At 37.2% G+C, this 17,324-nt stretch overlaps 2 protein-coding genes across 3 annotated transcripts; both read left to right on the top strand.

Moving 5' to 3' along the window:
• The first annotated feature begins 5,357 nt into the window (after positions 1–5,357).
• On the top strand, positions 5,358–8,290 carry LOC113327610. 2 transcript variants are annotated; one of them, XM_026574785.1, is made up of 7 exons: positions 5,358–5,679; positions 5,751–5,807; positions 6,646–6,736; positions 6,891–6,980; positions 7,319–7,374; positions 7,453–7,562; positions 7,788–8,290. In XM_026574785.1, exons 1-7 carry the CDS (start codon positions 5,626–5,628, stop codon positions 7,795–7,797), a joined length of 468 nt encoding a protein of 155 aa, XP_026430570.1. In that variant the 5' UTR covers positions 5,358–5,625; the 3' UTR covers positions 7,798–8,290. The 2 variants fall into 2 exon arrangements, with proteins under 2 accessions (XP_026430570.1, XP_026430571.1); XM_026574786.1 differs by lacking the exon at positions 6,646–6,736 and having other exon boundaries at positions 7,230–7,374.
• A 5,548-nt stretch (positions 8,291–13,838) lies between these two features.
• LOC113327598 (transcription initiation factor TFIID subunit 11-like) lies at positions 13,839–14,558 on the top strand. The gene is made up of 2 exons (XM_026574773.1): positions 13,839–14,043; positions 14,104–14,558. The coding sequence occupies exons 1-2, from the start codon at positions 13,839–13,841 to the stop codon at positions 14,556–14,558; spliced, it is 660 nt and encodes a 219-aa protein (XP_026430558.1).
• The last annotated feature ends 2,766 nt before the right edge of the window (positions 14,559–17,324 follow it).

A 17,324-nucleotide genomic window follows, 5' to 3' on the forward strand; every position in this document is an offset into this window, starting at 1 on the left:
CTGGGATTTGTAGGATACCCTTACACCTGGTCGAATAAGAGAAGCGACCCTGAATTTGTTCAGGCACGCTTAGATGGAGGTCTTACTAATACGTCTTGGTTTGATATCTTCCCACGTGCAATTGCTTACGATCTTCCTCCAACTGGATCTGATCATAGACCCATTCTAATTAGAACTTCCCCTTGTTGGAAAGACGGAGCAAAGCCATTTAATTTTTTCGGTATTTACATGGAAGACCCGACTTACTTCGATGTAATAACTAAGGCCTGGGATATAAAGGTGGGTCGGTCTCAGGATTTCAAATTTGTCTCTAGGCTATAAAATGTGAAAAAGGAAATTAGAATATGGAATAGAGAGTACTTTGGGAACATTCAGCATAATATTAAAAACCTGAACAATTCTTTAGACTATGCCAAAAATACTCTAAAACTGCCTGAAAATAACCCTAGGATCAAACTTCTCCATGAAGATTTAGCTAAGTGGTATGACTTTGAGGAAGCTTTTTGGAAGATAAAATTTAATGAAAATTTCATCAAACTAGGGGACAAAACTAGGAGATAATGGGGAATGGTGCCATGAAAGAGAACAAATAGTAAAAACTTTCTTTACCTATTTTGCTAAAATGGCGACCTCCACAATGCCTGATCTCCAGAATCAAATTCTGGACTTAATTTCTAAATGCTTATCTGAGGCGGATAATGCTAAGCTCCTCTGAATCCCGACGGAGCTCGAAATCAAGCTGATTGTTTTTGATATGCATCCTAACAAATCTCCGGGACCTGATGAATTTCCAGCAAATTTCTATCACAAATATGGTATCTTATAAAGGATGATGTAACAAAAATGATCCAACAATTCTTTGAGTCAAAATTTCTTATAAAGGAATTAAACTCAACTTGTGTAACTCTCATTCCAAAAAAAGAATTTCCGGATTCCCCAACAGATTTTAGACCAATATCTCTCTGCAACACTATTTACAAAATCGTCTCAAAATTGCTTGCAAACAGAATAAAGCCCTTTCTTGATAAATTCATTTCTCCTTATCAATCGACTTTTTTCGCTGGTAGGAAAATTGCAGATAATATTGTAATCGCTCATGAAGTAATTCATATCATGAGAACTAAGAAAATCAAAAATGGGTACATGGGCCTAAAATTGGACATGTCCAAGGCCCTTGATAGAGTGGAATGGAGTTTTCTAGCCCAAATTATGGAAAGGCTGGGGTTCAATAAAGAGTGGATCAACTTAATACTTCAATTTATAAGTACCACCTCCTGTGCGGTCTTAATAAATGGTTCTCCAACCAACTTCTTCAAACCATCTAGAGGGATAAGACATGGCGACCCTCTGTCCCCCTACCTCTTCATCATTTGTATGGAAAGCCTATCCAGAGTGCTTTTGGATGCTGAAGCAAAAAAACTAATCAAAGGAGTAATTTTCTCTAAAATTCCTTTGTCGATATCTCACCTACTTTTTGCGGATGATAGTCTCATCTTCACAAGGGAAACCACCAGAGATTGTAAAAATATTTTAAACGTTCTTGAAAATTTTAGTAAGGCTTCTGGCCAGCTAATAAATTATGAGGAATTCGGTATCTTCTTTGCTAAAAAAGTCGCAGAGGATAAGGCCCACTCTCTAATAGAAATATTAAAAGTGGGGCGCATAAAACTTGAGGATAATTACCTAGGGGTGTCGTTATTCACTCATAGATCAGAGACAAGTTGCTTCAAATCCATTGCAGAAAAACACAATAAAAGATTGGCAGTCTGGACCAGTAAACTTTTATCGGGAGCTGGTAAGGAAGTGATGATAAAACACGTAGTTGACTCGATGGCCACTTACCAGATGTCCTATTTTGTGATACCCAAGACTATCACAAAACAAATGGATAGCCGCAATAGGGCTTTCTGGTAGGGGCATTAAAATTCCAACTCAAGAGGGACATGCTTTAAAGCATAGACCAATTTATGCAAAAAGAAAATCCAAGGAGGTCTAGGTTTCGAAATTTTTATTGCGAAAACAGATTAGAGAATTGTTCAGAGCCCAAACCAGCTATTGTCCGAAGTCTTAAAAGAGAAATACTTAAAAACTTCTTCACCACTGTGTCTGGGAAAGCCAAAACCAACTAGTTCTTGGATATGGAAAGGCCTGAATGAGGGTCTGGATATAGTTAAAAATAGAAGCATTTGGCAACTAGGCACAAGGTCGCCCATCTTGATGTGGGAACACAATTGGATCCCTATGCATCACCCCAATCAACTTTCTCCAGACGACTGTAAGCCAATTATCTAAAACACCCTGAAATATGTCAAGGAAATTTTTGATGCTCAAACTAGAAATTGGAACCTGAACTTCTTAAACCAAGTTTTCAAGCCAGAGACTATGGAGAATATTGTTACAATAGATCTTCACAAAATAGTATTGCAACCAGACAAACGGGTCTGGCCATATGCTACGAATGGAGTGCTAACTGTCAAATCTGTTTACGAGTGCTTATTCTCCCCATAATAACCAAACCAATGTCCATTCAGCTTCTCACCCAATATGGGGACAAATATGGAGTATAAAAACTATACCAAGAATTCAAGTAATGATATGGAAATGCTACAATGATATCCTGCCAGTCAGAACTAAGCTAAGTCGATGGAACCCAGAAATATCTCCTAAATGCTGCTTATGTGATAGTCAGGATGAAACTATCGATCACCTTTTGATACATTGTAGTTTTACCAAAGCAGTCTGGTCCGGGCTAGGTTGTAGAATTGCAGTTGATTCCAATATCAACATAAGAGTTTGGATAGAGTCATGGTTTAATATAAAGGGAAACAACATGGAGGAGAGGAGATGTAGGGTAGCATACATGGCAACGGACTGCTGGATAATTTGGAAAACTAGGTGCAAGAGATACTTCCAAAAGGTTCCAATCAATCCAATATCAACAACCAATGAAATCTTCAATACCTCCAAACATCAAATTGCAACAAACAGTCCCCTTGCCTGAACAGAAACCCAACTCCCACTCAGCTGATAATGAAGCAGACAACAAAACCAACCCCAAGCTTAACAGTCATATGTTATTGTTACTATGATATTGACTTCCCTAAAACAATAGTAATTAACTTGCTTACATATGAAAAGGAAGAAATCAAAGAAATGAAAATCTTCACCTGCAGAGTAGCAACAAGGTGAGAAGGTATCACTGTTGGAGTACTAGCGATAATGACATGGATGCGGGACAACAAAGAAAGATGCTGCAATATTCAAGTAGATGATAAGGAAGTGGTAAAGGAAATCAGAAAGCTGCGAAAGAACCACAACCAACAGTCCAACAATATTATGCAATGTGACAATATAGAACTATTTCATTTCTTTCACACTTTTAATTGCTTTCCCTTAAGGCTGATGTGGATGCCAAATTTGCATGAGATAGTCACTCTTTACTACTCATACTACCAACATTGTGAGAAAAGAGTGATATATCCCGACAATATCGGTCTTGTAAACCATGACACTAAACAAGTCCTTAACCTGTCTAGTTAAGTTCTTAATTTGAAGTATTTCCAAGAAAAATAAATAAATATAAGGAATCTATAGACTTAAAGGCCTAGACAAATAAAGCTCCCACGTTGAATGGTAAGGAAACCTTTGCTTCCTATTGGCTGAAATAGGCCTTTTTTGAGTTTTATGAAACGAGCGTTTTGGTAAGGACACTTGGCAACGCATGGTTGGTTTAACAAGATTAGAAAAAATATTAAAAAAAGGAAACCAAATTCAATTTGGAATTTATAAAGTGACAACATTTAGGTGAGGACACTTGGCAACATATGATTGATTTAAAAATTACGAACTTAAAAACCTAACTTACAATGTTTGGAATTTTATGGAAGTCCAAATTCGATTTGGAAATCGAATAATTACTATATTAAGACTATTTTTTCCAAATTAATATATATAGGGGAAAAATCCTCATATTCTCTGCGAAAATAAACGAAAAAATAAATAAATTTGCACATATCTTCCACCTATTTAATGTGTTTTCCCTGCCACACCAAATCGAAAATACATCTCCACGGGGCAGGGCGAAGCCCCGCGCTCACCAAATAAAAAATGCATCCACGGGGCGGGGCGTAGCACCGCGCACACCAAATCATGCATTGCCACGGGACGGGGTGAAGCCCCGCACACACGGAATCAAATGTACACCGTCATGGGACGGAGAGAAGCCCTACGGACACCAAATCAAAAACACATCGCCACGGGACGGGACAAAGCCCCGAATACACCAAATTAAAAGAAAAAATATGCCCGGTGTGTAGCACTGACATAAATCTAATATTAAATAAAAATCAAATCCCCAAACGAGATGATTAAAAACTAAACCTAATTTTAAATTTTTGAATGCGCAGCACGCTGTGGAGGCTAGTTAAGGCTGTTTGGTAGCTAGATTATTTATTGAGATAGACAATGAACATGGATAGTGATGAGTTGTTGATATTAGGGGTGTCAACAGGTCCGGGTCCTCCCGGGTATCACTAGACCCGGACCCGGACCCTACTTATAAAGGTCGGGTCCGGTTCCTAAATTTGTGGACCCGGAACCGGACCCGTTTAAATATCCGGGTATCCGTCGGTTCCGGGTACCCATTGGGTCTAAAGAAAACTATTTAAAAAATCTCAAAAACTTAATATATTTCTCTTTTTAGCTTGGATTTAAGTAATTTTTATAAAAAATTATTATTATTTCTTATGAATGTACTAAATAAAGATTAAATGTAAGAGAAAAAATTTAAATGAGTAAAATATCAAAGCTAAAACTAGAAAAAATACTTATAATTTTGCTAAAAACATGAATAAAAGTATGAATAAACGGGTACCCGATACCCGCGGGTACCCAACGGGTATTACCCGTTTGGACCCGTTTAGATTCGGGTCCAATCGGGTAATTACCCCGTCGGGTCCTAAGTAGCTAATGGGTCCAACTTTAGGACCCGAAACCTGACCCAAATCTATCGGATCCGGTTCCGGTTCCGGGTAATGGGTACCCATTGACAGCCCTAGTTGATATATATACAAGAGACCAATGATTTGATAAGGATTCATATCCATTTGTTAGTAGTCCTTGGGTAAAATGGCATCTGTTTTTTCAACTTGACAAAGCATCTCGAAAATCTCTCCGCCTTTAAAACACTAAGTCATATGAGCTCTCACGTCGCACGGTGAGTATAACATCCCCTCAAATTCAATTAGATAAAAACTTTCACATAGTAATTTTGGAGAGTTACAAGTGGCAAAACTCTATTGGTGGAGACATTAAAAATTGGATTACACTTTATTTACACCCTATATTTAACTGGCCGTTAGGGCAAACGTAGGTATACAATACTTACGTGTGAATTTACACCTTAACTAACTACTTACATTTGGTTTACACCGGATACTTAACTGGACGTTACTAACGCCGTCTGATGTAGACAATACCTCCGTCAAAATTTAACCCTAAACCTAATCAAAACCATAACTTTGATTTTTCCGGCCGCTGCCGAGAAGGAAAAAAGTCGCGGCTGATTGGAGAAATCGAGGGATGAAAGAGGGTTTTCCTCAGATTTGAAGTTTTTGCTGTGAGAAGATGCATGGTGATAAAGATAAAGATGCTTCTGCTGTGACAGATTCAAATGAGTTGGTAATGGTTTGCTTCTTTTCTTCCTTTTTATTTTGATTTTCATATTTTTTATGTCGTTTTTGATTTTGCAGGCGAGGCTGTGCTGCTCTGAGCTAAATGGTGGTATACAGATACCTTTCAAGGAATTTGTAAGCTGCCTAAGAAAACTGTGGCTTATTACAATGATTTCTTAGCTCTATGTTATTATTGATTGTTCCTATTTTTTTCTGCTCATATGGTAAATAATGTAGTCACTATTGATTTTGATTATATATTCTGATTGAAATTGATTTTGCCCCTCCTTTAGTTAGCTATAGATAACCAATAACCACTTAAAAAGAAACTAATCTTAGTAAGGCTAAGACGGTGATTTAATACAAACTCTATAATGGTGTTCATAGACCTTTGTCTAAGGACAAATCACATATGAGATGGAAATGCAATTCCTTCATTGAAAATTTATTGTGTGGTGGTGCTCGGTCGGTCATTGTGATGCCAAACTTAACTGTCCAAGCAAAAAGAAAACAAAAAGTGGTGATTGGTATATCTTTAAAGCTTAATTATTTTTTTGTTGTTCGCATCTCTTTGAGTTCAAATGGTGAATTTATTTTGCGTGACTTGATAAATGTATTATCTGTATTTATTGTTTTGATTGCTTTCCAATGCCCATGAACACTAAAAGCCATGCTTAATATAGAGAAACATATATTCGGGTATCACAATACGGGTGCGGGTATCAGACAAATGTTAGATTCGCATGCTGAAAAACTCAAATACTAGGAAACAGTCTACGTGACTGATACTCCAAGTTTAGCTATAGTGCATATTTTCTTCCAGATATCCAATGTTGCGTTTGCCGTCTTTCCTAGATCCATGTTTTATGTGTTTGAAAACTTTTGTGCATGATAAATATAGGTCTTCTTATGCGGAGTAGAATGAAACTTTAGTATTTAACTCATATTGAAGGTAACGAACTTTTTTCTGTAGGTATTCTGCAATTACACTGGCTTAATTAAGCATAGTCAAGATGCAGGGGTATATTGGGTTGGAATTTTAGATGCATCAGATTGTATATTGGGTTGGAATTTTAGCACAACACGACACAACAAATATTATAATCAGTTCTTTCTTTCCTTGCTTTCTCATTGTTGACATTTGTGAATCCAGCTTATTTCAGTGTAGATATCTGATGATGCAGTACACTCACTGTTCTTCTCAATTTGCTCTTATAGAACCAGGAAATGTAAATATCTCAACAGTCAGTTGTACACTATTACAGCAGAAACCTGGACAAGCTTTCTTGGCGTCCCTGAAATTCTCTGGTAAGCACTCAATATATGATTTCCATGTGGGTTTTGCAACCCATAGTTGATTCTATCAACATCAACAATAGGATCTGGGATATATACTTGAAGAAACTTCTCCCCAGATTGGCAACTATGGATCAACTGCTGTTTGTGACACAATATGCCTCCAGGAGAGTACTTGAATATGTGATCCTTCGGTTCACATAGTAATCAATCTCTCTGCAACTAAAACATTTAAATTGAAGTCCACTATGATGGTTGCAGTGTTAGGACCAAATTAGGACCATTCATGATGATATTGATCCTATGTTTGGAGTACCAAAAGCTCAAGCATGCAATGTCTGTTCACCCAGATATAAGCTTCGAGTGCAATGGTGCAGGGGAACTTCTATATATATATATATTGCAGGTATTGCCTATTATCTTTGTCAAGGAACCTACTGCAAATATCCCTTGATTATTTTTCTAATACCATTCCATTTGACAGCCGATGCTTCATGAGGTGGGAAATAAAAAACCTCACTTAACGTGGCTCATTCAAGAGCACCAACATGATTTCCTACACTTGATCAATGGAGCTGTTGAAGAAGATGAAGGGTGAGATTCTATAATAGTCACACAAGCAAGTAATTACTAAAATGTTGTAGTGTTGCTAATTTAACTGGTTTATGACCTCAGGAATCCATTAGGCTCACCAGTTAGGTCTTATATAACACATGATAAAAAATTAAATGATTATGTTGGCTTAAAACATGTGTACCATCAAAATATTTATGTCTAACGAAATTTTGTTAACATGGTGAGGAAATTGCACTGTTTCAGCAAAACCTAGATATGATGGACGCAAGTACAGACGATCAAGAGCTTTGACGGTGAGTGTGCTCTACCTAAGTGTCAGAAGATGAGGGTTTTGCTGAATGCATGAACCATTCACGGAAACTTGAGAGGACACATGATTGGGCTTCTTGCACATGACTATCTCATGGTGGTTATTCTCTTTAGGCGAGCAGGGAGGTAAAGTAGCTCCAAGCACACCATCTGCAACTTCATTAAAATAGGATTACACACTGCTCTGTAAGTCTATCTACAATTTCGAGAATCATCAAAGACATAAAATTCTTTAAGCAAAATCATCAAGAGTAAGTAAAATCATTGCCTTCTCATGCCCACGATGTTGTGCTGTTGTTAGCAACATTGGACCCTATTAAGTTGGTTTGTGTCAGTAATGATCCTCTATTCCTGTATCATACCTGCATTCAAACACTTACTATTGAACAACTAATTTGTTCTGTCATCATGATAGAGATGATGCTGCTTCATAATTATTGTTTTTATAGATTTTTGTATTTTTTTTAACTATTTTTGTTTTTCTGTCATTACTTATATACGATGACGATAAAATGCCTAGACTTACTTATATTTTTCCTATTTTCATTGTTTTAACTTGAGTTGATAATTCGAACAACACAAATTTATTTATATGTTTATGTTTAATACTCTATTAAATACTCCCTCCGTCCCACTCCTAAGTGACCTATTTGAAATTTGCACAATTTTTAAGGCAAGCAAGGAAAATAGTATTTTTAATCATTTTTTACAATTATACCCTTATGAATAATAACTAGTGAAATTTAAAAATGGTTTATCTCTCAAAATACTCCACGGATGTTCGCAAATTTCATACAATTGAAAAGCATTTTAAAACACCTACGTAACGAATATAAACATGCCTATCAAATTATACATATTTCATATATTATTTATAATTAACTAAAAGGATAATTCCGGAATATCTCATTGTTTAGTGATATAGGTCACTTATCATTGGGACAAAATCTAAAATCAAATAGGTCACTTAGGAGTGGGACGGAGGGAGTATTTAACTTCAAGCCTACTAATAATTTATGAAGTTAGAATTTGATTTATTTATAATTTTAACATAAGCACAAGCAATTACACCTAATAAAAAATCACAATACATTTAAGATGGTCTATTCGATAGGTATACATACACCTATCAAAAATCCTAAGCGACGAGGCGAGGCGAAGCCGAGCTACACCAAATAAAAAATGCATAACGGATTGAAACGAAGCCACATCACACCAATTAAAAAATGCATCAAAACGAAGCCACATCACACCAATTAAAAAATGCATCAGAACAAGGTGAGGCGAAGCCGAAACCGAGCCACACCTAATCAAAAACGTATCGCGACGGGAGGAGCGAAGCCGTGCAACGCCAAATCAAAAATGCATCGAGGTGAAACGAGCCGAAGCCGAGCCACACCTAATAAAAAATGTATCATGACGGGGCGGGACGAAGCCCCACGACACCTAACAAAAAATACGACGGAGCGAAGCGAAATCACATCACACCAAATCAAAAATGTGGCTAAAAGAAGGAAAAAAACGTCCGATGCGTAGCACGGGCACAAAATCTAGTGTATATGATAATGATACACATGCTAAATTAGAGTTTTTTTCTTTTGCGAAAGTCGGACCCAGGTCCCTATCCGAACCCAGCCAGTTGGACTGGCACCACTGCCAAACCCAACACCGCCAAACCTACTATACAATTAATTTATTATAAACCTTTATGGCGGGGATTGAACCCCTGACTTCCTCCTTACTGGAATTGATGGGATACCACTAAATTAAAGTTCTTAAATGTTAGGACAAATTAAGAAAGTGACCAGCTTCCGGACCCCTATTTAATAAACCGACCATTTTTTTCTCTTCTTATATAAAGTGGTCTTTCTGTCAGTTTTAACACCTGGGCCCACCAAAAATGTCAACCAAATGTACTTAGTCCATTTTTCATGGTGAAATGACCATCATATCCTTATGAAACTATAAGGATAAAATATCTCACGGCACCTTTTGCTGCTTCGTCGTTCCTATGGGATGTTCTTGCCATTACAGCAGAAAACAAACTAGCAAAACCAGTGGGGAGAGAAATGTTGTAGGATTAAAAAATCAAGGTTGTTCTTCGAATTATTTGGAAGATTTTACGGTGTAGCAAGGGTATTAGCAGACTCTGTTATTCAATTAAAATACATAACAGTTGAAGTTAAAGGAAGGAGAAGAAGAAAGAAAACTTTAAATCGAATCGACATGGGTCTTCAAAAAGAGTTAGTACATCAAACCCAATGTTTATTTATCTCCATTATGCTTATATTAGATCGTTAATTGTAATAATTTGTTACATGGAGTAGAAATTGAATTTAGGGTTCTTAAAATTGGGGGTTTTACTGATTTTTGTCTTTTTAGGTGTTCTTGGTTCCGATCTTGGTTTTTTGACGATGATTTGATAGTATTTGTTGTTATGGGTGGTGCTCGATTAATGCTGATTAAGAAAAATGGTCTGTTATTGTTGCAGAAGTTAATTATGATGGTCTTGTTTTGGGCATCTCTTCATGGTCTTGTTGTATGTCACTAATCGATGATGGTTAAGGAAATCTAATGTGACAGTTGGAAGAGAGTACCAGCTTTGATAATTCATGTTCTGCAGTTATGCTTTTGTGTGACGACCAATGCCTGTGGATTCATGTAGTCTAATGTGACTCGTTGATTGGACTATTGATTCTGAGACATGCGATGAGTTTGTTTGCAGTGATTAATGAAGGCTAGAATCAATTAGGGAAGAACAAAATTTCATCTCGTATGAGTCCCTGAGTTAACTCTGAAACGCTTCCCAAGACTATCTTGATCTGGTGACTCACTGAGGGGTTTAAATGACATCTAATAAGAAGTTAACTGCCACGTTTCCACTTAACTACTGTTACCTGTTTTTTCCAAAAAAGGGCGGAAAAAGTCAATTTCGGCCACTTTATATAAAGATTCAAAAAAAAACGGCCACTTTCTTAATTATAATCTGAAAAGTTGGCTACTTTATTAAAAAGCCCTAAATGTTATTATTATCGCACCGGTATCCAGTTCTTCATAAAATAAAATAAAAAAATTGGTAAGGTACTAATTTTTTTTTATACCGCAAGGTACTAATTGAACATTGGTGGTTAATTAGAATAGGTGTATAAGAATTTAATCCAGGGTTTCTAAATTATATTTTTATTAAACAAAAAAGATAGATTGGTGAAGAAGAAGACAAATAAAGATGGTAATATTTATCTCAATTTGACTTCTATAGGTGGTCATAAGGAAAACCAAAATTAAAAAGTAAAGTGATTTTAGAAATTGTGAATGATGGGAAATAGGAAAAACGGCGGCGAGAAATAAGGAAAACCAATAATAGAGTGATGTCATGTGATCCGTCTTTGGTTTTTCATAATAATTCTAATAAGAACACACGTGTCATGCACACGCTAATTTTTCTTATTTTCTATCTTCTTATTTAAATACTTTTGGAAGTAGTGATTTTCTTTTTTCTTATAAGGAAAAAAAAATGTAATAAAAGATTAAATAAGTGTTTTCTAAATATATGTGCATCTTAATTGGGCCGACCGAGCGAAGCGTGGGAGGACCTTATATGACCATTTTTTTGTAAAATCTAAGTCACCAAATTGAAACAAAAAGATTGGATATGGTTAGCGATGAAAAACCAATAATACCCCTCTAAATTTTGGGGAGGTTTCAGGGTCAAACCCTGCTGAACCCATTTTTACGATTCACTTGTTTTTTTTTTTTTTTCATTTTCTTCTTCGACGTTAGTTTCCCTGCTGAACCCAACTTCTCCTTCTCTTCGTTCACTGTTAGCTCGCCTCCACCTCCTTCAATTCCTTCATTAGCAGATTCACCACCACCACTCTTCATCAGCAGATTCAATCACCATCACCATCACTCTTCGTCACCAATTATTTCTAGGATTTGTTTTCGATCCAGGGATTTCTTATCCGTTCACAGGAAAATTATGGTTTTTGAGTTCAAATTTGGAATGTTTGATTTGAAATTGAAGGAGGATTGAAATTGGTGAATGGGAGTGTTTAATTTGGTGATTAGATTTCAATAAGAATTTTTCGAAAGTTGAAGGAGGATTGAGATCTTTTTCAACTTTCGCCAACTTCTCATTGAAATTGAACCACCACCACCACGATCTTCAAAACATTGGTGAGAATCAATTCTATGATATGTGTGTTTTTCCTTATTTCTCAAATCTTATGCATGAATCAAATTTTTACTTCCTGAATTCTTATTCTGTTGTGTTTTTTCTGAAGAAGGTTATGGTTTTAATTTGAGGATTTGATTTTAAAGATGAACATTAATTGGGAAATTGAGGAGTTCGGGTTTTCTAGAACAATAGTTCTAGGGTTTCAGTTGAGGCGATTAGTGAAGTAGCATTTCAGAGGGTGCTAAGGATTGGGTAAGCCTCAAAAAGACCAAGTTTCTGCTTATTAATCGTTTATTCGTACTGAAGTAGTTGTTTGATTTGTTACCTGACTTATTATAAGCAAACAATTACCAGGTTAGTTCCATGCTCTTTTTGCGCCGAACAAGATGCAACTGTAATGGTCACATATTATTCACTATGTTCTTAAAGTTTCAATTGGGGTCTGATTTTTTGGTGCCCTCGACTGGTTTGTGCAATCATGTTGATATCTAGCACGTATATTGTTTAATCAGCATGTTTTCCCCCTAAGAGGCTTCTCACCAATCGCCTAGGTTCACTTAGTTAACTTATCCCAGGTTCATGATTCTAGAATGTAGATTACTGATCACGAGGAAAGCAATTGCAATCTTTTCCTTATCATACTGTAGAGTTAGTTGGGATTACACTAGTACAGAAATGGCCTTTAGTCACGCTAGATATAAATTTCCCTGTCACGTCTTTTTGGTTTTGGCGTGTCTATGGGGTATACTTCTACCCTATAGACACGCCATGTTCAATGGGCGTGTTAATATAAGTGCTTTCAGCCACGCCAGGGCTAGTAGCGTTGCAAAATATCAACCGTTTAGTCACGTTAACTTTAAGTTTTTGATTGGGCGTGTTTATAGACCAGTCTATGGCCACATTAGGTAGTTGTGGCGTGTCCAAAGGGTTAGTCACGCCATTTTAGGTGTGGTTTTAAAGTTGGTTCATTAGACACGCCAGTATATGCGTGTCCATAGTGTACGATTTATAGACACGCCAGTATATGCGTGTCCATAGTGTACGATTTATAGACACGTCAAATTCAAAATGTGGCCAAAAAGTTCTTCTTTGGACACGCTAGTATATGTGTGTCCATCGTGTGCGTTCTATAGACACGCCGGTTTTATAGCGTGGCTAAAAAGTTCGTTTTGAAAAAATTAATAAAAAGTTTTTGCTCATATTCGAACGCATGACCTCGAAGGAGTTAGGTAACGTATCAACCCACCGAGCTGCCCACCTTTAGATGTTTACAGTTAGTTTTTGAAAAAACTAGACTGGTTCAACTACTCAACATTTTAATAAACACGCCAAATTCAAAGTGTGGCCAAAAAGTTCCTTTTTTGGACACGCTATTATATGTGTGTCCATAGTGTGCGTTTTATAGACACGCTGTTCGTTTTGAAAAAATTAATAAAAAGCTTTTGTCCATATTCGAATGCATGACCTTGAAGGAGTTAGGTAACGTATCAATCCACCAAGCTGCCCATCTTTAGTCTGCATAAAACAAAAAATGTCAATTAGAGCCCAAATAGCGATCTCAAAGTTTGGTGACCTACCAACACCTCCCTTAATAGCAATTCTGAGAGAAGTAAAGGCAATAATGAGGATTATGTGTTGAAAATAGGTCTTGAAGGGGCATGGATTTGAATGGGCGCGGTAAACAACGATACATGAATAGACTCAAATGGGTATTTAATTAAGGGGGTAATTAGCATAGGGGTTAATATTTTCAAGGTAATTTTCTACAGAAGAGGAAAAATTTAGGTTTAGCAAAGTAGTTTAAGAGAATGACAGATTTTCCTGGACAAAATCCATCAAACTCCGATGATAATCATCCCGTTGTTCCACCAGAAACGCCTGAATATTCCCAAGCCAAATCACTTCTCCCTTCTTTGAGTGTGATTGAGTTGCAGAAATTGAGAGATGAAGCACAATCAGAGATTGATCGTCGTGTTCAAGAGCAATTACGTCAAAGAGAAGAAGAAGCTGCTCGTATCCGAAAAGAGCGAAGAATCTAGGCTCTCTACACTGCATGGCTACCCAAATTCTTAGAATGGCAAAGTAGAAAAGATGAGGAAAAGGCAGAGAGGCATGCCAAAGCACCAAGATATGGAAGTGCGACAGAGAGTGATTCCGAGGCTTCTGATGGATTTGAATATGCTGTGGAGGAAGTGAACACCAATGACCTTGATTATGCTGCAGAGGATAAATGCAAGATGGATGCTTATCATGATGGGAGATTGAAGAGCCGATTCGAGTATGAACTTGCCAATCCCAAAATATTTGCACGCACCATGAGTGAAGGTGAGCCAAGCAAGGTAAGGGTCAACAGACGAATTTCCATGGTAGATGATGAGGAAACTGAGAGTGACGAGGATGGAGAAGATGAGGACAGTGATGAAGCATCGTCATCCAGTGGAACTTCACCAGCTGCTTCATCTGACAGTGATGATGGTGAACGTTATGAAGATGAAGGATGGGATACTGACGAAGATGATTGGTGGTAATCTCTTCAGAATTACCAGGAAAAGCTAGTTTTCCAGGCTTTAAAAAAAGCTTTAAAACGATCAACAAGTTTTTAACAAAACAGTTTTTCTGGTAATTTTTTTCCTTCCTTCCCTTTTTGATGTTGGTGCAGATGGTGTGAAGCTTCTTTTTCTGTTTTCGGTTGTAAATTCGGTCGGCTTTTTACCCTTTTTGGTGGTGTTGAATTGAAAAGATGGAGTTATGCAGGGAAATTTTTTGGTTTAAAGATATAAGGTTTGAAGTGGTTATGTTTTTTTCAGTTATGTTACAATGTTTGCTAGAATTTGGGAACAAGTAAAGTGGAGTTCAGCTTCTGGTTTGATATTTTGGTATTTTGAGACTGTGGTCGTTTGAGAATTAACTGATGAAATCTGGATGTAATGCTGAACTGAAACTTGGAAACTCTTAATGTAGCTTTTTATGAATTGGTTGTTGTTTATTGCAAGGATGTTTGAGTAAAGTTTGTACTTGTTTTTATTGGAATCAATATTATTTTGCAATGATTTTCTGTTTATGAGGGTAGTAAGAAATAACAAAGATCTGTAGATGATATAACTGCTATTGAGAATCACAATGAGTAGAGATGATTGATTGTTGCTCAGAGGGAGAAATTCTGAAAACATGAACAAAGAAAAGGCTCTCTCAGAGAAAAAGATTTTTCCCATATTCGAACGCATGACCTCGAAGGAGTAAGGTAACGTATCAATCCACCAAGCTGCCCATCTTTAGACACGAAATCTTAATTCTTCTCTTATCTTTGGTTTGATGGCTCATTTAAATCACCAAAATCATTGCAATTGCAATTGTATTCACCTCAGTAATGATACACAGTTCACTCTCATCGCAAGAATCACAAGCAGCTCTGGCATCACTATCAGCATCACTAGCATTACAAAAACCACAAGAGTCACAAGCATCACTAGCATCACTTACAGCACAGGAAACGAAAATTACACCCAAATCACTAGTTACTCTAACTTGGAAGCTGGTCACTCCCCTTCCATGGAAATCTGTCACCACAATGTCAGTATCAAAGTTCAATCTACTTAAGTTGTCTTATTTGATATTAGAAACATAATTTCTTTCAATTGCAAGGAACCAAAGAATTTCCCCCCTGCAATTCAAGATCTGGAAAATCAAAACCCAATCTGATTATGATTATGCCTATTCTTTACGCACCAATGCTGATCTTCTGAAGATACCCCGTCTAGACTGATGCTCTAACTTTGATCCTAGGGCTGGCTGTGGATTAAAGGCTGACTATAACTACTCTCTACAGCAAATCCTTCCCTTCTCTCTGAAACTTTCCAGGCATCTTATCAAATGGGGGAAATACTTGGAAAATTCCACTCTAATCTCTGGTATGAATCTCTCCATAACCATATCTCATCTCTTTGAAGGTAAGTCACTTCTCAACTCTAGTACTATATTGCATCCCCTAAATCTATTACAAGAATTCCCCCCTTCAGGAGAAGATATTATACTTATGTTACCTATCTCATTCATGCTAAGTTTAACATTTCTACCTACTGGTCTTATTTTTAATCCTTTCTAATCTACTATGGAAAACAGTGCACAATTTTATTTATTAACCTTAACAACATGTTCAATAGCTTCAAGAAAAAAACCCAGAAAACCAACTTTAACTTCACATACCGCAATATTGTGTCATAATTTAGGTAATTACCATAATCAGTTTAACACCTGCATTTCTATAATTGTTGATTTAAGTCTTCATTATAATCCTCACTTCACTCAGAGGCATGCCTTCAAACCTACATGGCTAGATATCTTTAGCATCTCCAGATGCATTTCCAGATGCACTTGCAGCTTTCTTTGCAGGTCTGGTTGCAGCAGCTCTAGGTACTCGGGCAAAAGCTCTAGAACTAACCCCAGCGGGAAAAGGATCACTTACTGGTACTTCATGGGGCTGAGTTATCTCTCCAAGGCCTACTCTGGCTATCCCTGCAATATCTGCAACCATTTGTCGAATCTTAGGAGCAAGCATGGATAAATTAGAAAAGCTGACAACACCAACATGGAGAGGGAGGGAATCATTCTCATGTATCTGCGCTGTGGCATCTTCAGGAATTTGCGTGGAGAAAAAACCCTGTCGTGCACCGCCGCAGACAACCCGCTGATCCCCCGCCAGAACAATTCCTTCATTTATAACAAACCTGCCTCGATCAGGATGCAGTGCAAACAAAACCCAGCCATCCTTCACACCAACGAGTTCCCCATTCTCCAGACGACCTCGCTCTCCATGGTGTTGCTCACACCTTCCCCTGCCACTGCATGTCGTTCACCACCACTTACATAACTCTCGTTTGCAATATTTCCTCCAGAATATCCATGCTTCCTATAATGACAAGTTCTGGGAGCAGATCCACTCACTTCTGCAGCCTCATTCTTGAATTTTTATGCAACATCACACAAGTTTTATTCAAAATCCATACCCATATTCACAATCATCTATTTAAAAATACAATAAATACCAAATTCCTCTGGAATTGCAAAATCACTTACCTGTTGCTTGGGTTGAATCAATTTGGCTCTCTTTGGTTCTCCTTGAACTCCTCCTTCAATGGATCGGTTTTCTCCCTCCATATATTTCACTAGTAATCAAAGGTTGTTTTTCCATGGAATGCTACTCGACATAAAAAACTAAAAAGGTTGCTTGGTTCTTCTATGGGAAAACTGACTGAGCAACTGAAAGAACTGCTTCTCTCTATAGTTTTATTCGGTCT

This window comes from Papaver somniferum, unplaced genomic scaffold (genome assembly GCF_003573695.1).
Source record: "Papaver somniferum cultivar HN1 unplaced genomic scaffold, ASM357369v1 unplaced-scaffold_104, whole genome shotgun sequence".
NCBI lineage: Eukaryota > Viridiplantae > Streptophyta > Magnoliopsida > Ranunculales > Papaveraceae > Papaver > Papaver somniferum.